The 27,434-nt window shown below is 41.6% G+C and overlaps 1 protein-coding gene across 24 annotated transcripts in view; it reads left to right on the forward strand.

Annotated features, from left to right (window-relative positions):
* LOC5573995 (la-related protein CG11505) overlaps positions 1-25,990 on the forward strand; it is a 117,411-nt gene extending 91,421 nt beyond the window's left edge. For 19 of the 24 annotated variants that reach the window (XM_021842289.1, XM_021842290.1, XM_021842299.1 and 16 more), the window contains 6 exons: positions 9,392-9,641; positions 9,711-9,851; positions 9,914-10,240; positions 13,481-15,161; positions 16,852-18,060; positions 22,155-25,990. In XM_021842289.1, coding sequence (XP_021697981.1) covers positions 9,392-9,641; positions 9,711-9,851; positions 9,914-10,240; positions 13,481-15,161; positions 16,852-18,060; positions 22,155-22,531 — 3,985 coding nt within the window. In that variant the 3' untranslated portion in view covers positions 22,532-25,990. The remainder of the gene's footprint in view (positions 1-9,391; positions 9,642-9,710; positions 9,852-9,913; positions 10,241-13,480; positions 15,162-16,851; positions 18,061-22,154) is intronic. The other 5 variants (XM_021842295.1, XM_021842294.1, XM_021842296.1 and 2 more) reach the window with 2 other exon arrangements.
* The last annotated feature ends 1,444 nt before the right edge of the window (positions 25,991-27,434 follow it).

A 27,434-nucleotide genomic window follows, 5' to 3' on the forward strand; every position in this document is an offset into this window, starting at 1 on the left:
TCAAAATTTCAAAAACCGTGCAGTAAAAGTAATACCATTTTTCAGCGTTTCATGCAAAAATAAAGTTTTAGCGAAAAAAAAAACATGGAAACTTCTTTTGCACGGCCGTGTAAAAAAATCCGCGCAAAAACAAAATCAGGTGTAGGGAAGGTGTACCGGTATTCGCCATGTTCCAGTTATTCGTCAACCCGGATTATATACCGTTTTACGACATATATGATTGCCAATTGTTAAAATAATATAAAAAAAATCATTTTCCTTAAAATTGTTGCTCCTTTGCACCTATTTTTCGCCATGGTGTTCCTGATTCGCCACCCTCCATAAGACATCAAGTGGCGAATTCAGGAACCGAAATTAAAATCGTGGCGAATACTGGTGCAAGTGGTCCAGTATTCGCCACCCCCATTTTTAATACAAAAACAAAGTTTCTGATTAGTTTTTATATTTTCCCTGCTGAGCATGGATTGAAAGCTTTCGTTCAATGTATTGACAGTAACCAATGGTCGTTTGATTTATGTATAAACAATATTTTTCCTTAGGGTGGCCAAAACTGGTACACTTCCCCTATATGCTTCCAGTGGGGCTCTTTCCACTTTAAATTTACCTTAATTGTACTTATGCACTAAAGGCCGAATCACATAAGGCCGAATCACATAAAGCCGAAAGTATAGAAGGCCGAAACATACAAAAGGCTGAATCACAAAAGGCCGAATCACGGAAGTTGTATTTTGTACAACATAAGTGTAAATACCTCGCGAAAAAAAGGGTATACAGTGCCTGTTCGATTTTGGCAACATGCGAAACAATTTCATGTTGCCTAAATTAAGCCGTTCCAAAATTTATTGGTTGTTTTTATTAAAACTAGTATCACCGTAATAATGACCACGAATTAAATTAACCTATTTTGAAATGGTAAGCCTTAAGAAGGCCCACAGAAACAATGAGATTGACAGGATTTGTGACTGACCATGACCCATTTTTGTGTACATGGATTTCTGGGTTGCCACATTCAAACCAAGTCAAAATCGTACGGAAACTGTACGATGAAAAGTATTCTTAGTAAACTTAGTATTCTTATGATCACTTAAACACTTGTTATACCCTATCTCAGGAATCATTCTCCTGCTTGTTGCGTAAAAGACTATGTTTGCATTATACCGGGCAAACGCTTGCTGTCCGAACTCACTGTCGCTCGTCGGACCTAAAAATGGAAAAATATCCTCTGTTTGCATTATACCGGGCAAACGCCTGGATTTGCTCTTTGCATGACACCGAATAGATGCTATACAAAACGTTCGGATATCGGAGATTTAGGCGGCATCGCCGCATGTAAATTTTGCACTGTTTACAGACATGACCGCATTTAACAAAGCATGGACTTGTTCTTTTCATATCCAAGCTCTATTCTTTAGGTTTGTAACTTTAATTAGGCCTTCTGTGATTCGGCCTTTTGTGATTCGGCCTTTTGTGATTTGGCCTTCTGTGCATTCGGCCTTGTGATTCGGCCTTCTGTGTATTCGGCCTTTTGTGACTCGGCCTTCTGTGATTCGGCCTTTTGTGATAATCCCGCTTTATACACACCATTTAAGTGCATAAATTGCAGCTTGAGCACCATGGTTACTTAGGAATGTTCATCGAAATCCTGAGCAGCGGGACTCTGTGGATTTCTAGACAATACTTGGAATAGCCGTAGCGGTAAACGCGCAGCTATTCAGCATGACCAAGCTGAGGGTCGTGGGTTCGAATCCCACCGGTCGAAGATCTTTTCGGGTTGGAAATTCTCTCGACTTCCCAGGGCATAGAGTATCTTCGTACCTGCCACACGATATACGCATGCAAAAATGGTCATTGGCATAGTAAGCTCTCAGTTAATAACTGTGGAAGTGCTCATAAGAACACTAAGCTGAGAAGCAGGCTCTGTCCCAGTGGGGACGTAACGCCAGAAAGAAGAAGAAGCGTATTAGAAAAATCTGGTTACGTTTAGGTTTCCAAATAAAAAGCTGCAAACTCGCCGATTTCTTCACCTCTGGTTAAGGCCTAAGCAGTGGTGTAGAAACCGCTTATAAATCTAATAATTACCGCTGCTGGCTTATAAAGTTGATGGTTTTGAGTTCAATCTTAGGCACTTCGTGAAAAACCTGAACGTTTAATAAACGTATTAAGAGTATGTAAAGACTTTTGTCACTCGTCTATCTAGGTGTCCCACTCCTTAGCTGTCGTATGAACGTGTCCAGGGCAGCTCTCGACTGTTTGAGGGTGCTTGTTATTGTTATGCAATTGATTTTCAAATTAAATGAAATATATAATTTGATCATCGTTTTCCTACGTTCACTTTGTTTAAATATTCTTTGGTCAACTAGAATGAATAGAAGCCTGCAAATAAAACAATTATCTCCATTCACACTTTACTACTCTTCAAATAAAGTAGTAATGCATGCTTATTCGCTCGTAAAGAGTTGTTTAGGCTTTTGAAATTATCACCTTCTTGATGGCTTGCGCGCACTATATTTATGCTTGTTCCGTCGCTCCCTCTTGTGCCACACGCTTTTGATAGTTTCGGCTTCCTTTCAACGAATGAAAGCTCTGCACAACCTCAAGGCAACAGCAGCCAGCAACCAATGATAATGATTGGAGAAACCTTTTCTACTTCACTTTTCGTTCCGATATCGACCGCAGTTTCGTGGCACTCCGTATTACGATGATGAAAATTCTCCAGAGGGAATAGTGCATTGCATAATAAGACCCTAGTCCTCGAAGGAACGTACCACTCATTAGGAAGCATATAATTCAAAATTATTGGGGCCGCCACAGTAACAACGCGGTGCTGTTATTCGAAGTCAATAATAATGATTGGGGTTTGAATTAGGCAGTGCGTGAAAAATAAGGGATTGGTTTGGAGTAGTCAGTAAATGAGTGTAGAGGGCACACACTGAAATTCACAAAAACCTGAATCAGTGCGATCGCAAACGGCACAGAATTAAAGTTTTAAGGAATTGTATATAATCATTGAACCTTCCTAATCCACTAGTAAAATATCGCTTATTTGTATTATCTCGTGTAAAATAAATCCAAGTTGACTCCAATGAATTAACCCTCTCTTTCCCAAGGTAGCTCCAAATCTTCATTTATTTCTGACAAACTTAAGATAAACCGAATGAGATGAATTCTATGCAAAATTAGATGAATTCTATAGAAAATTAGAAGGTTCTTTACTCATCAGATTAACTCAACAGTCAACTAACTAGTTCAACAGTGAGACTATTGATAAACAATTAATATACTATTGAAAAACAATCAATTTACTATCGAAAAACAATAAATAAATTTCAAACTGATTTGGAAAAAACAGTTCATTTTTCACATTGTTAGTTTAAATATTTTTCTATAAATAAGGTTGAGAATGCGTTGTGGATATTTCTGAAAAAAAAGCGGTCAGGTCAAACTGATTGGTCTAAAACAAAGATTAACTTTAGAGTCAGAGTAATATTCCGTCAGGACCTGGGAATACATCAAATAGCAAAACTACTTAAAAGTACATAATGTTTTCACAACATGTTTGATAAGCTCAAACTTCTGAAGCAGAACAGGATAATGTTTCTAGAGATTTGAAACAAGAAAAACCCATCTTAAAATTTGCAAGCAAATTTCTTCCACTAGTGAGATATAGAATCTACTACGATGGAGATTAACATTAGTATCGATATTATACGTTTGTCTATGATACACAGTGTCGTGTGACTATGGGCATCCCTGATTGGAGCGCTACTGACACTTGCATACTTGATGTATTCATGCTGACTCACTTGCGAACCGACACTTGCGAGTGTGCATCGCGTGGAGGGTGATTCCTTTACCACGGATAAGCTAAACTCCAAAAAATGTTGTGTAGCAACGGCATCATTGAAATCACTTGGATTTGCCATGGACGGAGATTATCCACCGGAAAACCAATGTGCATGCTCATTAGTCTGGGACACGGTTATATGAAAAATATAAATTTTCGCTCCCGTTGGATATTATTATTCTTATTTATTTATTTATTTGAGTGGCTTTTTCTCTTGGTGAGTTAGCTAGTTTTCAACAGTTGGTTGTCATCTATGCTCCATATCAACTGTGTGAAATTTCAGCTCGATCGGTAAAACCATAACTTAGCGCCAGCCGTTCAATTTTAGTATGGGATTTACTATGGTAAAACTTACTTTTACAAAGAAAAATTGCCAGAGGTAGCCCATTAACCTCCATAAAAATTCTGAACGCAGTCCTCGATAGGCATTTTTACGATAAAGAAGCAATCCGACACTGAAAAAAAATGTTATTGAATGAGAATCGATTCTAAAGTGATGATCTTCGCCATCACTACTCGATAGGCGTTGTCCCAGGGATTTGCGTCAGCTTCCCGGCACAACTCCTTGTAGCAGTTCGATTTACTCGTCGCTATCTCTTGTTTGAACGCGGATCTGACCAGCCGGTAGATCACCTTACGCTCTTCCATGCTGGCTTCATCGTAGCATTGCAGATGTCCTGTCAAGTATCGATTGGGCAACTATTCTTGACCCCCACGATGTTGAAGTCGCTGCAACTACTTTTTCAAATGTTCTCTCATATGTCATCGACAGGCATGTACCAAAGCGCATACATCTTCAAGACGCACATCCTCCCTGGCAAACAAAAGAGCTTCGCCAACTTAAGTCGCAGAAGAGAGCCGCTTTAAGGAAACTAACAAAGCATCGAACGCTTCCTCTAAGGGACGATTATGTGAGGATCAATAACGAATATAAAAGATTAAGTCGCTTATGTTACTCTCAGCACCAGCGAGATATAGAGCTTAAACTTAAAAATAAGCCCAAATCCTTCTGGAAATTTGTAAATGAACAACGTAAGGAATCTGGCCTTCCGTCGTCTATGGAGCTGAACGGAGAAATCGCATCTACCACGCAAGAAATCTGTCAGCTGTTCGCTGAAAAATTTGCCAACGTTTTCAACGATGAGGGCATCACCGAGGACCAAGTAAGCCGCGCAGCCAGTTATGTTCCTCTGAATGGTGAATCGTTGAGTGCTATCGACGTACAATTCGACACGATCACCAAGGCCACTTCAAAGCTCAAATCCTCAAATAATCCGGGGCCAGACGGTGTCCCCTCCGCACTCCTGAAAAAACACATCGACAACTTGCTAGTTCCTCTCCGTCATCTTTTTCAAATGTCGCTTTCCAGTGGCACTTTTCCGTCCTGCTGGAAAACCGCGTACATGTTCCCAGTACATAAAAAAGGAAGTAAACACGACGTGAATAACTACCGAGGAATTGCGGCGCTGTGTTCCGTCTCGAAACTTTTCGAGCTTGTCGTTATGGAACCTTTGCTCTCACACTGTCAGCAGTATCTCAGCCCCGACCAGCATGGTTTCACTGCGGGCCGGTCAACTACCACTAATTTACTGTGCCTCACATCCTACATCACTAATAGCATGACGGAACGTACGCAGACGGATGTCATATACACCGATCTCTCTGCTGCATTCGACAAGCTGGACCACGCTATCGCGATCGCAAAACTCGACAGACTTGGTGTCAGCGGCAATTTGTTATGTTGGTTCCGGACGTACCTCACCGGTCGTCAATTATTGGTTTCAATTGGCGATTTCAAATCCAGTAGCTTTTCTGCTTCTTCTGGCATCCCACAAGGTAGCCATTTGGGTCCGTTGATCTTTCTGTTGTATTTCAACGATGTTCATCTGCTAATCAAAGGTCCTCGTTTGTCTTACGCCGACGACCTAAAAATGTTCCTACAGATACGCTCTACAACCGACTGCCACTTTTTGCAACAACAGATTGACGCTTTCGCTAACTGGTGCTCTCTTAATAGGATGGTAGTTAACCCAGTCAAATGTTCAATTATAACGTTCTCACGACTGAAGCAGCCGACCCTATTCGCCTACAGTCTGTATGGGACGATTATCGAACGCGTTAACCACGTGAAAGATCTGGGTGTCATCATGGACTCACAATTGTCTTTCAGGCAGCATGTGTCGTACACCGTAGACAAGGCGTCCAGAACCCTTGGATTTATCTTCAGGATCGCCAAAAACTTCACGGACATCTACTGCCTAAAGTCGCTTTATTGCTCCCTCGTTCGTTCCACTCTGGAATATTGTTCTGCAGTCTGGTGTCCTGCATACAACAACGGCGCCGAGCGAATCGAGTCGGTTCAACGCCGCTTTCTACGTTTTGCGCTTCGCAAACTACCGTGGACGAATCCGTTCCGCCTACCTAGTTACGAGAGCAGATGCCAACTAATAGATCTCGAGCTACTCCGCACGCGAAGAGACACAATCAGAGCTTTGACGATCGCCGATACGCTTCAGGGACGAATAGACTGCGCATCAATCCTCGAACAAATCGACTTGAATGCTCGACCACGACTGCTCCGCAATAGTTCGCTCCTAAGGCTTCCTCTCCGACGGACGAACTACAGTACTAACGGTGGGATCAACGGATTACTGAAACTTTTCAACCGAGTCGCATCAATCTTCGACTTTCATCTCACTCGTGAGTTCTTACGTCGAAGATTTTCATCCTTTTTTGCTGGACGAAACAACTGACAACGGCTTTGAATGTGCTTTAGATTAAGTTTTAGCTCTTGACATCCATATGTGTTATTTGTAGATTTGACCTTTCTTGTCTCGATTTGTATGTTTTTAACTACCAACATCATTGGGGCCTCACTTTGCCTGTTGATGTAACAAATAAATAAATAAATAAATAAATAAATAAAAATGATTTGTATGGCACGTAAGAAATCTCAAACCCCCCCTCCCCCCATAACCCCTTACGTAATTAATGGATCGCCCCTAATCGGATTGTCGCTATTTGCATACCCCCGTACGCTTTCCTCAGCCGGATAGACTGGGGTGCTTCTTCCAAGTTGCATTGAGACAACAGTGCACACGTCGTCTTCTGTTATGACCGCGTCCAGCTTTCTACATTCGATCACTGCCTTCTGGGATAAGGCTCTCACACTCATTTCGTTGCCTAGCGATTTCGCGATGAGCTCCCGGCAGGCCGAACTCTTGATCGACGGATGAGTTCAAAGAGCACATCTCCTTTCTGGGTGCGCCTGGTTCTCACAACGTTTTACCCAGCTCCTTCAGCTTTGGATCCTCCCTCACTCTCATGAGAATCGCAGCGTAGGTTGTCTTGTCGTGTGACCATCGCTTTTCATTCTTCTTCGGTTTCTTTCTTTTTCTCTTCTCTTTTTCTCTCCTTATACGTGCTGCATTCTTCTCCTTTTGGCTTTTCACGGGGCACCATTCATTGCTGTTGTTCTGCTCACTGACGCACTCATTGTCCCTTCTCTGCTTTTTATGATCTAACTGTTCTCCTGGTGTATCCCTCGTTCTTTTCTCAGAGCGGGTAGTCAGATTGCTGCTAGGCATCTCTTGTGAAACGGCTGTTGCATTCATCGGGATCAATGCCTTTCAGACTTATTTTGCTCTAATCCGCAATTCTTCGCGTTCTTCGGGCCGCTATCTCGTAGAGTACACTACTGCCAGCCCACGACTGTTAGTTGACGTATTCAATCTGTAATCCTTGTCCTGTCCGTTGCTTTGCGCTTTGACCAGTATACCATAATCAGGATTTTACTGGCATCCATCCTGATGTGCCGGTTGGCACTCCAGAGGGCTAAGGTACTTTGACAGCGGTACCAGGTCGCTTGTTTAGGGCTACTTGCAGATATGTGTTTTTTTTTGTAGAGATTCAACAGAGAACACTGATGAACCCCCGCCACATCATAGGTAGACCATGCTTGAGCTTCTGGTCAGATGGACCAGAATCTCGGTATTCCGTCAGCTATATGGAAAGATGTCAGAAGATTAACCAGGTTGCACTACCAGCTAAGTACGCAACCCTTAAGGTGAAACATCTCGGAACTCAAAGATGGCCGCCACAATGACCGACTTGTGCCCCTACTCACGTTTTCAAAAGCACTAAACTGGAGAAATAGTTGGCAATGGTTTCCGATCTTATTATTTTAAGCTTACTGCTAGTGCATAAATCCTAAATAGAAAGTGCACTGTTGTTGAATGCTTTCTTCGCGAGATTTGTGCCTTTGAAGTTTTAATGCAATCTTAAAAATTGATCCCAAACCGTCTCACCTTAAGGCCCAAGTAAAAATGGTGCAAAAGTCAAAACTGAAAAAACAGGTTTATCTCTTTAAATAGACAAATCGAAGAAAATAAAAACACACAGCTCGTTTATTTGCCAAACAAATAGGCTGTGTGTTTTTATTTTCATCAATTTGTTGTTTTAAAAGGAGAAAACTGCTTTTTCAGTTCTAACTTTTGTGCTATTTTCTCTTGCATCTGGTGGTCTTTATCATCGTTTGACCCGTGGAAGCGTGAGGTCGGCGCTTGTGAGGACCTAAGCTATGTTGGACGCTCCTTCCTGATTGTCGACTCATTATTTCAAACCACTTTTAGCCTGTGCAACAGCTTATGTGTTGGAAGCACGTGTAACCGTCCATAACCGATTTGATCCAAATTTTGATGAAATGTTCATCAAATTGAAATATGGCAAGATTTAAATTTGTATGCCAATCGGATCAACCCCTCAGCCCATGGGACTACCTCCGTGATTGCAAATTTGACAAAATCAACAAAAATATTACCCAAATACCAAAAAACTAAACATAACATATGATTTGCAATTTAATTAAATGGACAAATTGATGTGAAATTTGCAAAAAAGTTTCACGTCTTCTCGGTGAGAATCGAACTCACGACTCCCTGTTCACTAGATAGGGCGCGTTACTCCTACACCACGAGATGACTCGTGGATGCAGAAGTTAATCTGAATTCGATTTCAGCTCAATAATTACGTGGTGCTCCTTCGGAAAGCGCATCTCTGTTGGAAGAATAAGATCCAAACACACCGTTTTCTATTGTATATAAAATGCCTAGCCACTCAATGATAGAAGTCTCGACCGCCTTGAAAAATTAAAAAAACATACCTTTTTGCTGCCATGTTTACTACATTTTTGGCGTTGTTACAAACGAATTGAAATTGCAAACACCAAAAGAAGACAGACCGTTTGATTTCATGCAATGCCAAATTCAAATTCATTGCACTTATAAAATAAAATTACACATTCCATATAACATTGTTGGAATGCAGCACATGTGCGGTCGCGACAAGTCCCAAACCACCTTATTTAAAAACCATTTTCGCTTCAATTACTTGGTGTGGAACAACAATTGCACGCGAATTACTGTTAATTATACAGACCGACATTGTTACGTGTTGCGGTACTGTTCTCCATCAGTAGAAGGATAACCAAATATAAATTTCAAACGCTTTATTAATGTTTTTCATACTTTCCTCTATTCCCCCTTACAGAGAAAATCTAGCCAACGACACATATCTGATATCCCAGATGGACAACGATCAGTACGTGCCGATCTGGACGGTGGCTAACTTCAACCTGGTGAAAAAGCTCACCAAGGATATCAAGCTCATCACAGAGGTGCTGCGCGATTCGCCCAACGTGCAGGTAGACGAAGAGGGCCTCAAGGTGCGACCGAATCACAAGCGTTGCATCGTTATCCTGCGAGAGATACCGGACAATACACCGATAGAAGAGGTTAAGGTACGCTCTGGGATGCTATTTACGGTCAGCTATGCACACGCGTTACTAATTGTGGTTATATCTTTGCAGAACATTTTCCAAGGTGAAAACTGTCCACGATTTATCTCGTGTGAATTTGCTCACAACAATTCCTGGTACATCACGTTCGAATCAGACGAAGATGCCCAACGAGCGTTCCGGTATCTAAGAGAAGAAATCAAAGAATTTCAGGTAAGTTAATTTGATTTCTACCAATATCTTCGGAAAATTAATTTGTTTTCGTTGCTCAACAGGGAAAACCGATAATGGCTCGAATAAAGGCCAAACCGATGAACAGGCTTCCGCTCGCTACAGCAGTTCCGTTGAAGAATGGTTTCCGAACGACACCGCCGCCACCGGCTGGAGCAGCGGTGGCTGTTCCACCGGGTGCTGCCGGAACTTCGGCTGCTGCTGCCGCCGCGGCCGCAGCCGCAGCAACGGCTGCTATTTACGACCCTGCACAAGCCGCAGCAGCGGTTGCCTTTCCTGGACAGCAGCGGTACATTGCACTGCAGCCGAATCCGAGCGCGATACCTCAGGGAACGGCAGTGCCAGCCTATAACGCACCAGTTCATATGTTTGTAAGTATAAAATCAATGCAGGGCTGGTAGCAGGTCTTTTTCTATTGGTCACTATTTGAATGCATACTTTCAATGGAAGGTTTCTAAAATTTCCAAAAAAAAAAGTCCAAAATGATCTCTAAAGTCATTTTTTCCTTTATTATGCTTGCAGTGAATCCTGTCTTCTCGATTATTAAACAATATTTTTCAGTAATTTCTTCTGAGATTACTCAAGGAATTGCTTTAGATTTTTTTTTTCTCTAGAGATTTTTTCTAGAATATTCTATGGGACTCCTTCAAAAATTGTTCTGAAGATTTCTCCAGTTCTTCCGTTAATCATTTGAGCGATTTTTCAAGAGATTATTAATTGGTGTTACATCAATTAATTTGATAAAACCTCGTTAACGATTTACTCGGTCCATGGCTGTGTCCCTCCAACTTCGATTTTGACCCACGCTCTCCAGATCTTGTTGCACCTGATCAAGCCACCTCGTCTTCTTGTGCCAACCGGATTCGACGCGAACACCATCTTTACAGGATTGTTGTCCGGTAGTCTTGCAACATGCCCTGCCCAGTGCACCCTTCCGGCTTTCGCAAACTTCTGGATACTGGGTTCGCCGTAGAGCCTAGCGAGCTCGTGGTCCATTCTCCGCCGTCACACACCGTTCTCCTGCACTTCGCCAAAGATGGTTCTAATTGTAAGCACCCTTCATTCGAACACTCCAAATGCTTGCAGGTCCTCTTCCAGCATGGTACATGCTTTATGTCCATAGATGACCACCGGTCTTATTAGCGTTTTGTACACGGTACATTTGGTGCAAGGGGGAATCTTTATCGACCGCAGCTTTTTCTGGAGCCCATAGTAGGCACGACTTCCACTGATGATGCGTCTCTGTATTTCACGACTAACGTTGTTATCAGCCGTTAACAAGGATCCGAGGTAGACGAACTCGTCCACCACCTCAAAAGTATCCCCGTCTATCGTAACACTGCTTGCTACAGGTACAGGTACAGATCGCTTCACGTTTCAGGCGGGTGTACACGTCTGCCACCGTTCCAAATGTTCTGCCGACAATATTCATATATCATCCGCGAAAGAAACAAATTGGCTAGATCTTGTGAAAATCGCACCTCGGTTATTGAACCCGGCTTTCCGCATGACACCTTCTAGCGCGATGTTGAACAGCAGGCACGGAAGTCCATCACCCTGTCGTAGTCCCCGGCGGGATTCGAACGAACTGGAATGTTCGCGCTATTCTGCACACCGTCCATTGTTGCTCTTATTATTTGAGCGGCCGTTGATGATAACTTGATAACTTCCCACAAACTAATTTGCTATTGGTGATAGACGACGAAGATAATCTGGGATAGCACTTTGTAGGCGGCACTCAGGATAGTGATCGCACGATAGTTTTCACATTCCAGTTTGTCGCCCTTCTTGTAGATGGGGCATATGACCCCTTGCTTCCACTCCTCCGGCACCTCTCCGGGCCCATTTTGATGAGTTCAGCTCCAATACCATCCTTACCAGCGGCCTTGTCATTCTCGAGCTGGTTGATGGCATCCTTAACTTCCCTCAATGTGAGGGCAGGTAGGTTTCCTTCATCCGCCGTGCTGAAGTAGTCACTTCCTCCGCTGTCGTGACCCTCTGCGCCTGTGTTCTCCGTGCCATTCAGGTGTTCATCGTAGTGCTGCTTCCACATTTCAATCACCTCACGTCCGTCCGTAAAGATGCTTCCGTCCTTATCCCTACACATTACGGCTCGCGGCACGAAGCCTTTTCGGGATGCGTTAAGCTTCTCGTAGATCTTTCGCGTTTCTTGTGAACGATGCAACTGCTCCATTTCTTCACATTTCGCTACCTCGAGATGATGCGCGTATGCGGTGGCGACGTTCGGTTGGGCCAGTCGCGCTAGGTTATACCGAGGCGGGCGTCGATACCGTACATTGTTGATGACGGATAGTTTTGGGCGCACTTTCACCTTCACTAGATAGTGAGTCAATGTTAGCGCCACGATAGGTTCTAACGTCGGTTATGTCGGAGAAGTGCCGTCCATCGATCAAAACGTGATGGATTTGCGATTCTGTCTGCTGAGGTGATCTCCAGGTGTACCGATACGGGAGGCTTAGTTGGAAATAGGTGCTACGAATGACCATTTTCTTGGAAGCGGCAAAATCTATCAGTCGTAGGCCATTTTCGTTCGTCAGCCGATGGGCGCTGAACTTTCTAATCGTCGGTCTGAACTCCTCATGGCCAACCTGAGCGTCCAAATCTCCTATGATGATTTTGACGTCGTGGCTTGGGCAGCGGTCGTACTCGCGTTCGAGCTGCGCGTAAAATGCGTCCTTGTCATCATCAGTGCTTCCGGAGTGAGGGCTATGCACGTTTATGATGCTGAAGTTGAAGAACCAGCCTTTGAGCATCAAGTTGCACATTCTTTCGTTGATCGGCCACCACGCCGGATCACGCGCCTCTGCATATCATCCATCACTATAAAAGCTCTGGTAGATGGTATGATTACCTCCAAACGTTCGCACCATCGAACCTGTGCAGCACACCTCCTGCACCGCTACGATGTCGAAACCGCGGATCTTCAGTACATCTGAGAGTAGGTGTGTGCTTCCGATGAAGTTGAGAGATTTGCAATTCCACGTACCGAGTTTCTAATCGCTAGTCCATTTTCGCGGTGTGGTCTTTGCTGATTGTTTCGGTCCGTATTCTCTCGTTGACGTTCCTGTGCTGATTTTTTTTTACGGTTGGCTTGCAGGGCCTGACACCAACCCCCTAGATTTCCGGAGGACCATTCCCCCTAAATGTTCGGAGGGTGATAGTGCGCAGTTTAGCAGAGTCCTTTTCTGGCACTCGGACGATGATCAGCCGCTCAGCCGATCTTGAAGAAATGTAAAACGCAATTTTGTGGAGAATTTCATAGAAAGTCCGTAAAAGAATCACTATCTGAGCTTCTGAAGAAATCTGTCGGACACTCTGAGAAAATATCTCAATTGATATCTTATGTAAAAAAATGAAATCATGAAAAATATATAAAGTATCAGTAATACCTACTTGTCATAATGTCACGTAGACGTAAAAAAGTCTAATAAATATTAGAGAAATGACTGGCCAGATTCTCATCTCCTGATTCCTGTTTGGTTTCTTTAATATGCAGCATGTATCGAAAGTTGCTATTTTCAGAACACTGGCTACCAGCTTTGAATAATAAATTGTAATAATCCAATCACCTAATTGTTTACAAATTGTAGCCATTCCAGCAGCAGTTTTATCCCGGCATAATGCAACCTTGGCCAACTGCCCCACCGCCAGCTCAAAATTACTACGATTTGAGTACGTTTGTTGCGAGCAATGGGCTTCAAGTTCCCTTCACCACCGGCGGAGGAAAGCAACAAAATGGTCGATTTAGCATGCAGGGTAACATTGGTGGACCCCATCGAGGCAACATCCGCAGTAAACGACAGCCGAACCCATCGATACCAACTGGCAGCAACGAGCATCGTTCCGGTGGTGCTAACACGGGCGGTGGCGGGGGAGGAACGAATGTTGCAGGCCAAAACAACGCAGCAGGATCAGTGACAAACGAAAGCCAACCGAATCATCGAGTTTCCAATCAACCATCTCACTACCATCAACAGCAACAACAGGCATCTCAACAGTCACAACAATCCCAGCAGCAACCGCAACAGCCTCAACAACAACAGCAAACGCACTACCAGCAGCAATCTGGCGCTGGGAAGAACTCCTCTCTCTTAGGACATGGAGGAAAGACCTATCATAAAGATCCATCTATTGTGCCACATTACCAGCATTATCAACCGCAGCAACAGCATTATGGCAATCATCCCCAGTCACATCACCATCATCAACAGCAGCAGCAAGGTGATGATACGAACAGTTCTACCGGTATGCGATCGGGCAACCAAACCGGAAGCAGTGCAGACCACTATCAATCGAACGACGATAGCAGTGGATACAGCAGCTTACCGTACAACAGTGGTCGAAATAAGAATCTTGATAGTCAACAGTCGCAGTCCGGTCCGTGGGCATCGAATCAATCTCGACGACATACTCGACGAAGAAAAGATGACATGGACGGAAGCGGCGGAGCGATGTACAGTACTGGAGGCGGAAGTATTCGGTCTAATATGAGCTACAGTAGTAATAGTAATAGTCTTAGCAGTAGTATGAACAACGGTGCAAATTCCAATGTGAAAGTTATGAACACAACTAGTCTGAATCAATTGATCCCTTCGTCGTCGGGTGGTCCTCCGCATGGGCGTGGTCCTCGTGGCGGTGGAAATCAGGATAACCAGGTTCACAATCCAACGGTTTCGGGAAACGTGATTGCGTCGATGGGTGGCGAAGCTGGCGGCGGTGGTAGTCATCATCATCATCACCACAGTGCTGGTGGTGGCGGTGGGGGCTATCATCCTCATCATCATCATCGGGGCGCGGTTGCTACTGGGTTTCACCAGCAACATCCGCACCATCACCACCAACAGCAGCAGCATCAACAGCAACAGCAGCAGCAGTCGCACTTGCAGCAATCGTCCAACAGCAGCAATGCACAGCAGCAGCAGCAGAATGCCGCCAGCACCCCCCAATCGACGCAATTCGACCTTGAACCAGCTGCATTTCCACCCCTCCCAGGTCATGATGACAACACCACCAGCAATTCCACCGGAAGCGGTGGTGGACGTAACAAACACCATCAATCCCGCGAACAGCATCATCATCACCAGCAGAATCATCCGAACAGCCAATCATCGAACGCAGCCTCCTCTGGTGGTGCCGTTTCCGGTGGTGGCAACCATGGTTCCTCTAGTGATCACTCATCCTCCTATGGCGGCGGGAGTGGCACCACCGATGGTTCCACACATCCCGTGGCAACCGCCTGGGGCGAAAGTCGACTAGCCGATGTTGTCAAAGGTAAGTTGAACGGTGGTTATTTTTTATGAGCATCTTGTGTTGTTTTTTGAAGGGCAGTTTAAATTATAAAAAAAGTTTTATAAAATCCCATCTCCCCCCATACCATCTTTTAGTCTAAATTTATTTTTTAACGTGTCTGGGTTGTTTGACATCAAGCCAATTCGCATAAAGTGATTTACAATGAAGGTTATTTGGCATAATGGTCATTGGCATAACAATTTTTCGACAATGACTGGTATTTTCTAAAAGAAGGGATATAATTCTGATTATGCCAAGTGGTCATTTTGCCAAATGACCGTTATGCCCAATTGCCCTTCCATAAGGTGAAAATAAAACGAAGCCAAACCTCAGATTTTCAAGAGCACAAATCTTGAGAATCAAACTTCCGTTTAAGCTAAAAACTTAATCGATTGGTCACTGGCTAGTGGTGACCAATCGATTAAGTTTCCAGCTCAAACGGGTGTTCGGTTCTTCAGATTTGTGCTCTTGAAAATTTGAAGTTTGGCTTCGATTAATCTTCACCATAAAGAAGTAAGTTGCTGAAAAGAGTAATTCAATCTGATGGATAGGTGAAGAGATATCCATTTTTTTTTTTCATATTTTCTAGTTCCATGTGAGGTTAATAAGTAAACCTCTACAAAAACCCCAAACGGAATAAGTGCCTATGAAATTAAATTGTTTGTTAAGCCACTTTGTTCATAAAAACTAATACCACCGATACCGGTAAACGACCAGCTAATCAGTAAGAGCAAGCTGAAGATCGTGGGTTAGAATCCTGCTGATAGAGGATCTTTTCGGATTGGAAATTTAACGACTTTGTCGAGCATAGAGTTTCTTCTTGCTTGCTACACGATATACCTAGGTACACATACAAAATGGTCAATGAAAGCTCTCAAATACCCCTCTGAAAAACTTTTCTCAAGTGAGCTATGACGGAACGTCCCACTTACCCCGGATTCTCACTTGCCCCGAGATACCTTATTCCGTATTCAATATTTTTTTTTTGCAAAAACCCAAACGCGTTCGACTTTATGTGCCATATGAGCTTCCATTTCGTCAAATAAACTTTGAAGGAAGTTTTCACAGATCAAATCTATGTTCATCTTATGATAGTTTGGACAACAATTCCAACAATTGGGTCTCAATAGTTACAACTTTTATAAGTGATGGTATTGTCTTTTCTACCGGTTTTAATTTTGGGCTAATCGAAAGTTGTTTGGCCTTCAGTGTGATTGTGTGAACTGGGTTTGCGTTAGACTGATGCAAATTTCAAAGTTTTGGTAAACAACAGCTTGTTTTTGTAATTGATATTTTTCGGTCTCATTATAATTGTGAATGATATGGTGTTCGGGTGATATGCCGACAGTAGTGTAGACTAAAAAATCTGGATTTGGAGTTGGAGAGCAAGCAATCGAAATTCGCACTTAGCGTTACTGTTCCATCTTTTCGGCTAGTAGAGGCGAAACAATCTGCGACCTTCTGTATCACATGAATTCTGCTAAAAGCACATCCGAGAAACAAAACTTTACATGAAATCTTTGCCCTAAAATAGGATTTTGAGGTGCTTGAGAACCCGTTTATGTTTTCCATTTCGATTGCCCATCATGAATCATCCGTCGCTGGATGTACCGCCAAGACTCATCCCGTAAAATCTCCTGTGTTTTTTTCTTCTGTTCCACCCAACTCGCAGGTACTGCCGCACTCTCAACGAATGCCTCATCGAAAGTAGCAGTAGGAGCAAAGAGTACGACTTCCCCACCGCCACAACAGCCATCCCAAAGTAGCACCAACAACAATAGTGAGCTTAGTCAAAAAAACTCCCTAGCTTCGGCAGCTGCCACTTCAGAAGTGAGCGCAGCCGCCGGACGTGACCATCAGCCTTCAGCAGCAGCAACAGCAAACACACCGAACGTTTCCTTACATGGCAACAGTGGCAACAGCAACGACTCTGCCTCTACGGCCTACAGCAGCAGCAGTAATAGCGGCAGCAACAATAACAGTAGCAAAGTAACTAATAATCCTCTTCCTGTGATAAAATGTACAACCACAAGTACATCTGCAAGCACCACTGCTGACAAATCTACTAAGACTGACGAGTCATTACTACTGCAAGTTAATGGCTTAGATTCAACGGTAGCTGCAAGCCCGGTATCTACATTTCGCAAGGCTCCGGCTGATCCAGTAAGTTGTCCCACGACAACCAATGCTGCTACAATGACCTCGACTGAGTACGTTATTGCTGCCTCATCTAGCAGCAGTTCTTCCGGCTCCAACAAGCATCATACGACGTCATCCACATTACTTTCGGTTACTTCTAATACTAGTACATCAAACTCCGTGGCTGTGACTTCCGCATCAACAATGACCGTACCGGTATCGGCTACCAAAGCGAATAGTTCCAATGCCAAACAGGGCGGCACTGGTGGCGGTCATAAGAATCCTAAATCGCCAACCACGCCGACGGCAGCTACCGTTGCCGCTGCGGTCGTTGCTGCATCGTCTTCTTCGACTAGTTCGTCACATGTTTCCGCTCCGCCACCTTTCTCCTTACAAAACCATCCCCCTTTAGGAGGCGTTCAGGTCATTGTTCCCGAACCGCCTCAGCCAACTACTCAGGTACGCCTTAGCTATGCTCAGGTTGCTCAGCATCTGAAGGAGCAGCAGATGAAGGAAAAAGAACAACACCAAGACGGTAACGCTAAAGTTGTGGAAAAGGAAAATTCTAATCATCATCAGCAGCAGCAGCATATCGTCGGGGTTAGCAGTAGTAGCACCAATAATGGGCAAACCAGCGGTAGTGGTGCCAGCAGCAAGAAGAAGGATGCACCGCCTAGCTCAAGACTGTCAACATCCTCGTCGCAATCGCAACATAACAACGACGGATTCAGGGAACAGAGAGGTAAGTGAGCGTCCTCATTACTGCTACTGTGCCGAATGCGAGGCTATTATGTAATTTATTGATCAATGCAACCTATTCTGATTGGTCACCGTTCATTGAATAGTGCGACAGAACTGCTCATAAAAACTTATTGATTTTATCAATCGATGGATTTCCACAAGATCATGACAAAAATACCTATTCAGTTTGTGCTAGTTGATATCGAAGATCCTTTACATTATTAACTAGTCCACTAGAAATCATTCATTAAAGTTATTTTTTGTTTTTGACGTTGTCTTCATTACAACACTGGGAGAGGGGGTGGGGCTTTTGATGGTTTGGTTTAAAAATTTGAGGTTACTGTTTTTTGTAAAGGTATTTTGTACTTGAAAAAATGTTTCGAATAATTTAAGTATACCGTCGTTGGGGGTGACAATGGGTCAAAAAGGGATATATACGATTTATTTATTGAATAACTATCGCAATTTAACTCCAATAAACTTCAAATTTGGTGTGTATGTACTTTAATGGTGCATTAACAACTGTTAAAAAAATTAAAGAAAAATATTTATTGACAGCGGCACCACGAGTGAATGAAAAATGACCCAATCTCACCCCATAGAGGGGGTGACATTGGGTCACTGTAATTAAAATAACTTGTTTTTGAGAATATGATTGCAAATACATTCACAGGTGAAAAATATTGATGAAATATGATGCAAACAAGACGGAAAGATATCTAAGATGATTCACAAGTATGATAAACCCTCTTTAAAGAACGATTATACCAAAAAATTGAAGAGCTATTTGGAAAAATATGCGAACCCAACATTTATCGTCAAGTTTACGTAAATTTTATTGTGTTTTCCCTCAAATTATCCTCAAAGTCTCATCCCCATTGACATAAAGCCTATTCAGTTTCCCTTACTGAAACAGTGATTATTTTGAACCTTCGCAAACAGTTAAATTTCGGTGCGACATTCCAAGATCAATACATTTCAGGCAGATGTTGACGTCATAATCTCGGTATTTCAGCGATCCAACTCATTTGTACTTCCGTGAGATGTTTCTATAATATGAAAACACTGATAAATAATTAAATTCCAAAAAAAAAATCCATTTGATAAAATTTCACGATGTTGCTGCGCACAAAACGTAGTTGCTGGATTGAGAAGTAGTCAAAATACGTTGCATTGTTATTAATGTATGGAATACTCAAGTAGACTTGTTTGATGTTTCAGAGATGCTGTATTTAGAAAAGATAAACACATCTTAATGAAAAAAGAGAACACCCGGCACCGTAAATCGTTAAAAAAAGTGGACTTGCAATTTAATTTACTATCGTTCTTGCTTGACCCAATCTCACCCCCATTTTTGATGTTTTAGACACCGTGCAGAAAAAAATGAAATTTTTGGGGAAAAATTAAATAGATTCCAGAAAATACGTATGAAGTGAAATGAAAAGACTTTCAACCTTCTACTAATATAACGATAGAGGTTAAAGTACATGCGTGATACTTTGCATAGGAGAAATTTAATGTTGTAAATTTTATCTAGTTTCAACATACAAGTTTATCAATATAGTAAACAAAAACTACTATTTCTAAAAATGTATATTGTGATGAATTACGTGTAATTTTATGTTCTCTAGCATATGAATTATTAATTTTAGTAATATCAGCGTTATTGGCTGAAATAGTTCACAAATCATATTTTTCCGTTTTGACCCAATCTCACCCCCCAGACCCATTGTCACCCCCATCGACGGTACCTTAATTTCTTGTTTGTTTTCTATAATGTTGACAATGCCAACAACTAAATGCAGGAGAACAAGTACGGAGGTGAGCGTCATCGGCTCATGTATCAAAATTTTCTAAGAAATGTCATTTTAGTGCTACCAAATAGCTCTAAATTTAAAAAATCAGGGGATCTCATTTCGGGGTGATACAACTATGTTATTGCTGTTTTCAATACAACTCTAAACTCTACATAATAAATTTGAGCTCCCTGAATCGGAATATGCTTGTTAAATTCTTAACAAAACAATATTTATATAAATAATGAATAGTTAAATTTAAAAATATACGGGGAAAACGCCTGATGTATGCAATTTTCTAAGGAGCTCCATGATATCTAACTGAAATTCTTTTTTTTTTTCTACCAAATGAGCAAATTGGTACGAGTTTTGGCGATGAAATCTGGTTTGGGGATATATCATAAGCACCCTCACAAACTTTCAGGTTTATACTTTGTTAAAATCCTTGTTTATGCCAAGAAGAGAAGAGCCACCCGGACCACTAGATCTTTTTTTTTTTCATAAAAATGTTCGAGATTGATAGGAATGACGTCGTCAAGTAGCTGTCAGTTTTCGGAATATATCACCTTCTCAATATAGTAAAAAATGTAGTACACCGGATGCGCCTTTGCATCTCATGACTAATGTCATTATCAGTCGTTAGCAAGGATCCGACGTGGACGTGCTAATTCGTGTTGATGCCGAGATTGTGATTTCAGACGAGGATGGATTATGCTTATGCTTATGATCAACGGACGTTCTTGTTTTTTTTTTCATTTGTTGATCAATTAAAAGAAAACTGCCTTTCCAGTTCTGATAAATGATCGATTAGCTATAATTAGACCCTTGATGCTCGAAAATACCGAAGGCTTTCGGTCTGTTTCTTTCAACGTCCTTTGTGTCCGTAGAGCCCATCAGAAGTTTCAATGTTTTATAGGCGAATTTTGTTCTGATTTGCAAGTTGCGGGACTTCAGCTGGCTACGTTGCTCATGAAAAAGCCACATTCTCAGTCGCAACACATCTTTTTACTTCACGGCAAACATCATTGTCACATTACACAAGTGTTCCAAACTAAACAAATTCATCAACAACTTTAAACACTGCTTAGCATCAAAACCATTAATGCATTATCCCTATTATTATTTCTAACTGTAACCATGTGCTTCGTTTTTGTAGAATTAACGGTCAGGGCAATTCTCGTAGTCTCACTCTTCAGGGGCACGAAGCATATGCGTCCGTGTGATGATAGTGGCGTTTCTCTGCACGCCACATCTCCTAATAGCACCCTCGAGTGCAATGTTGAAAAAGAATCTCGTCTAACATCACAAACGAAGTTAACATCTAATCTGCAATCCGAACACTTGATTTCGAACCATCTATCGTTGCACGTGTCAGCCTAATTAGTTTTGCCGGAAATCCATGTTCAGACATTATCTGTCACAGCTCATTTGTTTTCACTTAATTGTACGCTGTCTTGAAATCAATAAACATTCGAAAAGTAAACATCTTATCCGTTATCGACGTTATCGAGCGGTCCTCACTAAAATCAGCCTGGCATTTGCCGATAAAAGTACTCCTCGAGCGGTCTTCGTCTGTTAAACAGGATGCGTGACAGTATTTTGTACGCCGCACTCCAGTTTGTACCCTTTCTTGTAGATTGAGCGTATAGGGCCCTCCAACCAACCGCTAGGCATTTCTTGTTCCTCCAGTATCTTCAGAAGTACTCGGTGGGTCGATCGAGCTGTTCACTTCCGTGCTTGAGAAGCTCGACCAGAATCTCGTCCTTCCCAGCAGCCTTGAAGTTCTTCAGCTCGCTGACAGCCTTTATAACCTCTCCTATGGTCGGTGGGTCCACAACTTGTCCGTCTTCATCAATATTCGCGTTGTTTCTCGATACATTTCCGGTCCGTTCAACAACCGCTGAAAATGCTTCATCCACCTGACAGCCATTGCCGTTTCATCGGTTAGAAAATTTCCCTCTCGATGCAATAACTTATGGCGTTCACTACTGGTACGGTTTTGTGCTACGCGCCGTTGACCGTTGCATAAAGTCTCCGCATATCATTCCGGTTCATGCTATCTTGAGCTTCAGCTACCACACTCTACCATGCGGTGGATTCACTTTTCTTCAGTTCTCGTTGCCCTGTACCGCTCTGTGTTATGTTGGGTACTGGCCACAAGCAAACGGCTTCTGGCGACATTCTTCATGTTTATCACTCGCTGGTACTCTTTATCGAACCAGTTGAACACAAAGAATAACTTGCAATAATCGTTGACAAATAACTAATTAACTTGATGTTTCCATTTTCTTCACCACAGAAACTCGCTTCAACAATGTCAGCAGCGCCAGCAACTCTGCCAATTCTCGCCAGAACGCCAAAGATTTCCGCTCCTCGACGGGTGGCCCCAGTAGCAACAGTAACAGCGGTGGTGCTACCAATGCAATCTCGTCTCAAACCGCCAACGCCGGCACTGGTAGCAGCACTGCTGGGAATGTAACCACAGCGACCTCCGGAGGTGCCGGTCATCGAGGAGAAGCCAACAGCAACTCCGTCGCCGCTGGTGCCACCTCCAACAGCAACGGCAATAGCTTGAAGGCGTCTAGCAACAGTGCAGGTGGTAGAACGGCCCGCCCGCACCAGCTGAAGGATTATGTCCAACCGCAGCACCAGCAGGGACCCCGAAGTCCCAAATGATGACGCTTGATATGGATTTAAGCCGGACGAGCCACAAGCATAGGAAACTGAAGCGTATTCAGCTGAGTAGAGAGCCCGCCGTGTTGTTCATTGTTTGATTCGTGCGAGGTTTGTAGCATACCACTCTATACGTTGTACCAGGGTCGTAGATGAACTTGGTCGTTCAGGCAGATAAGGCAGTTAGAAAAGAAAATCTTGTTGGCCGGCGAGACAAGGCAAATTGGTTATTTTTCTTTGTTGATTTTTGTGTTAGGATAGGGAAACAAGAGAAAACGATTCGTTCGACTGAAATGGAATAGGAGGGGCTAACGTTTGAAACTAAGCGAAGGAATATGATTTTCCTTCGACAAATGAATGCGTGTTCAGTGCCGTTTTGACTGCAAGTTCAGATCTCAAGTGAAAAGGAAACCCTAGGAAGTGATGTCGGCATGGAAGCAAGATGATGGAACAGGAAAGCAAAAAACTACCTTTGCTTTTCGGAATCGCACAACACCAGTGCGAAAGATTTAGAAGTCTGACCATTTGTTATCACTTTCGATAAGTTACGCCGGTTATTTCATGTTTAAAGGTTGGTCCAATCGGAAACAGCTCTCCAGAATCAATTTGACACGCTGGGTAGTTTTTTGATTTCGTGTAGTAAGTATTACTATAGTAGGTTCGTGGAAACGTAGGAAACCTTCGAAAATTTCCTGCAATATTGACAATTTTTAGTATGTAGTTGGCTATCGAATGGCGAAAGAGATAATAAGAATGTGTTTAAAAAGATTCGAATGCTCATTTGACTTTTCTATCTAAATTAAAATTAATTTAATTTTCTTATGTTTGCATCGATTACATTCACATATAAGAAATTGGTTACGGTAGTTGTTTGTTTGTAGGGTTTCCACATTAATTTTCCTGGAATTTCCATCGAATTCACAAGTGTTTGAAAAACAAATATAATAAAAGCAGGGTTTGTCACGGTATGCCTTCATGTCTGTTTTGCCGTCTCGATTTCATAAATTATTGTCGCGTCAAAATGCAGATTTGGAAGAAACTACTGCCGGATTTAAGTTTTACTTCACTATCTTCTTCGCCCCCGAATTCTAACCTCAAGATGTAAGAACTGTTATAAAAAAATGAATATTTTCATAAAAGCTATGTTATGAACCAACAAAAACCACATCCTAGTCTTTTATATTGTTTAAACGTCCAAACGAGCAAACTAAAAGAGGAAGAAAAAGTCTATCGGTTGATATCTCTATTCATAATCCCCCAATTATTTCTTTATTCATTAGACTACACTATTTAATCTGTTAGTTATTATACCCACAACCACAAACAGGTGAACATTACCCTTATGATCTATTGTTTTTGTTATTTGTTATCTATTGGTTTATTATAATTTCATTTTAGGTCTATGTATTTGCAAGTGTAATTTAGCCGCGCTTTTTTTCTTCATATACGATACTGTCTGTTATCAATGCAGTGTTCTCGGAAAGTGAAACGTTTCAGGTCAATCATTTCATTGCATTAACATTTATCGCTGCCAATTATCTCACGTCTCATGATTTGTGTAATTTTGTGGCAAAACTTTGTCAAATTCGAAATTAAAAAAGTCAAACTTGGTATTGTAAGATTCTGTCAGTGCCAGGTATTAACATACTTTCCACTAATTATGGACACGATATATCGTTCTTTTGGATATGAGTACCTAAGAGTGCTCAGTAAAGAAGGTTCTCGTTGACGACACCTTAGATTGGACTATTTCCAGTGCTGTACGAGTCGAGACGAAATTATAGAAGCGTCACGCAAAATTCTCCTTCTCTATCATCACTCTCAATTGGCTGGCCTGCTCTATGACATTCACTACAGCAATTGTTTGGATTTTTTATATGGAGTTTCGAGGTTATGTCAGGCGTGCAATGATTTATAAAAGTTTATTTGAATGTGCGGTCAGTGGTGGAAATGTTTGCATCACGAAGCGCTCCACGAGTGTAAAGCAACGTAAAACAAACATGGCAGACTCGCGAACAGGTTTGGTGTGAGTAAGTTTGCAGCAGCCTGCTCAGGAACAAAAGAAATAGAAAATAGTTCACGAACATTTGCTTGCGGGTAACTGAACAAGGTGTGATTATGGTTTTAACAGGCAAATCAAATATATGTTCATCAAATCGATAGTAGTTTGTAGTAAAAACCCTTGAAAACCAGAAATCTCGGAGATAAAATAGCTTTTTTTCCCAAAGGCGCAATCGATTCTGAAAGACTCGCTCAGAACACGTTCACGAATCACTTTAGCTTCGCTACTCGCGAGCACGACCGATGCGAGTGAACCAGCATTCTGATGCTCGTGAGCATTATGTTTTGTTTTTGGTCCACTTCAGCAGACCTGATCGATCGCCACTTTCCATCACTGATGAGGGGGCAGTGTTGGTAGTCTAACACTCAAATCTCAATCATTGAGTTCTCCCGCAAGAGCAAACTCATTTGAGATTTGTTTCGCCAAACTCACGCATGAGATTTTGATGCTAAAGCATTTGTTCACATCGTGAATGAATGAAAAAATGATCCAATCATAAAACTCATTGTATTAATCCCAATGTTATTGTTTACACTAGAAAGGTTTGTTATGTTTCTAGCAGAAAATCAAAGAATACGTGCTTTGTGTAAAAAAAAACTGTGGGCAATGAGCCAAATGGATGAGCCACCTCATGCATGATGTTGTGGCTGTTGAGTTTTGTCGTGAGTTAAAACTCATGCGTGAAAAATCTCAAGTATGAGAAATGAGAACGTGAGTGAGGGCCTTTCTTGGAGAAACCTATGTAGCAATGAGAGATTCTCTTCTCTCTCATTCAATTTTAAAAGAGCAATACTAAAGTTTTTCTTCAAAGTTCGAAAGACAATATCCTAGGCTAGCGTTTCATAAAAAAAAAATGCGACAGAAGAGTGGCTCAGTTATTGATCAAAAAGAAAGTAAACAAAATGAGCCTCTCAATGTTAGATAGGCTCTTTTTAATGTAAAGATACGCGAGATATGTCAAGGCAAACATTACGATCCATGAGAATTAAAAAAAAAAAATCTATACTGGAAAGGCCACAGAGGGGACATTTGGATTGCTTGTGGTATCACCTGATTGAGCGTTCATAATTTACGCCACGCTCATAACTTGGAGAAAGGGTCTCTTCTTGCTAGCTAGCTATGCCCCAACTGGAACATGCCCTGCTTCTCAGCTTCTCAGGTGTTCTACGAGCACTTCCTTAGTGCTGAGAACTTTTTAAATTGAACATGGTAGTTTTTGTGTGACGTAATTGATGAACGTTCAGTAAGGTATCAAGCTGCTTCGTTGAAAGAGCAGAAAAATATTATTGTAGAATTTGAGAAAGAATTTTTGAGGTAAAGATGGGCACCCTTTGTGACGTTCTTACCAAAATTTTTCAATAAATTATATGAGATTCCAAAGAATAACAAAAAAAAAAAAATGATAAGACGACAAAAATAACTAAAAAATTAACATTACTGCGTAAATATTGTCAATAGTACATTTCTCGCGTTGAGTATTATACAGGCGTATCTACGGTGATCGATTTCTCTTTGTCGATTCTCTCTTTTGATTAGTACACAAATTTCAATCGATTTTGGTAACAGTTCACGATACAACATAATGAAAGACAATAAGTTCTAAAATACCAGTCATAAACAATCGCCCGGCAAAGTAATTCGCTAAAGAGAAAATCGATGAAGAGTAATCGATCATTGCAGTTACGCCCTTATGACACTGAACGCGAGATTTTAATCCAACATTTTTCTTTTTCAAATGAGATATGACCATTTTAGAGTGATATTTTTGTCGCGTAAACTAGTTCATTCATACTGTTTCGGCCGTATAATTAAAGACACATCTTCTGTAGACAATCTGAAGCAAAACTTTTACCAAATTTGAACTCGTGGGGCAAGATGAGCACCATGATTAAAATGAATAAAAAGTGTGAAATTATAAAGCCATATTTAGTTGCAAGCTTCACATACGGAGTCCGCTTTATTTGCAACATTTTTTTTGTAAAATTATATTGACAAACAAAATATTTAATTGTTTTGGAAATTAAATCGCAAAAATTTATGCAAAGTTATTTTTCAATAACAGCTTAAGAATTAAATTAGTTGAAGTAGTTGAAAACAAATACCATCAGAAATTCAAGATAATCTCTTTAAATATTACAAGCATTCAAAAATAATGGTCTTCTTTAATTAATTTAATTTTTTATGCTGTTTTCCATCTTGCTCCGGAGTATTTTTGATCAAACAGCTATTTTTAACGCGTTATTTGAAAAACTACACGTCACTTTTTAAACCTGGCGATTATTGGATGTTGAAGTCATAATGTCAAATATGAGGATGAACACTTTTTTACCAAAATAAGAATGTTTAAGTAGGCTTAAACCATCGGACTCATCCTTAGGGTGCTCATCTTGCCCCGGCTACCTCAACCGTAAATTCCTGTGAAATTGATCGCCATTGTGTACGTTTTCAATTCTCACAAATAGAGCATATAGTGAATGAACGTTGATTGTCTTAACTAGAGTCAAATTTTATGTTATGTAGCTTTTTGGTACTGAAATGTTTAGTTAACCGAAAAGTTGTAGTAAAGTTGTTAAGGAGGTGGCGCGTTATCTGATGATAACTCATTTAATTTGAAATTTGACCGCAAGGTGGCACTAGAGCGCATGAAAATTTTACTTTTGTTTTGCAAATCAAGCATGATTTTTCAAATAGGCGTAACTAACATTCGGAAGGATTCGAGAAAAATGCAATGCAATATATTGTTAAGCATTTTAAATCCTATTTAAAATGTTTTGCATTTTTTCTATTACTGTATCTACTATAAGTTGAAGAAAAGAACACTGTTTCTAACCACTATTAAACAAT

Source organism: Aedes aegypti, chromosome 2 (genome assembly GCF_002204515.2).
Source record: "Aedes aegypti strain LVP_AGWG chromosome 2, AaegL5.0 Primary Assembly, whole genome shotgun sequence".
Lineage (NCBI taxonomy): Eukaryota > Metazoa > Arthropoda > Insecta > Diptera > Culicidae > Aedes > Aedes aegypti.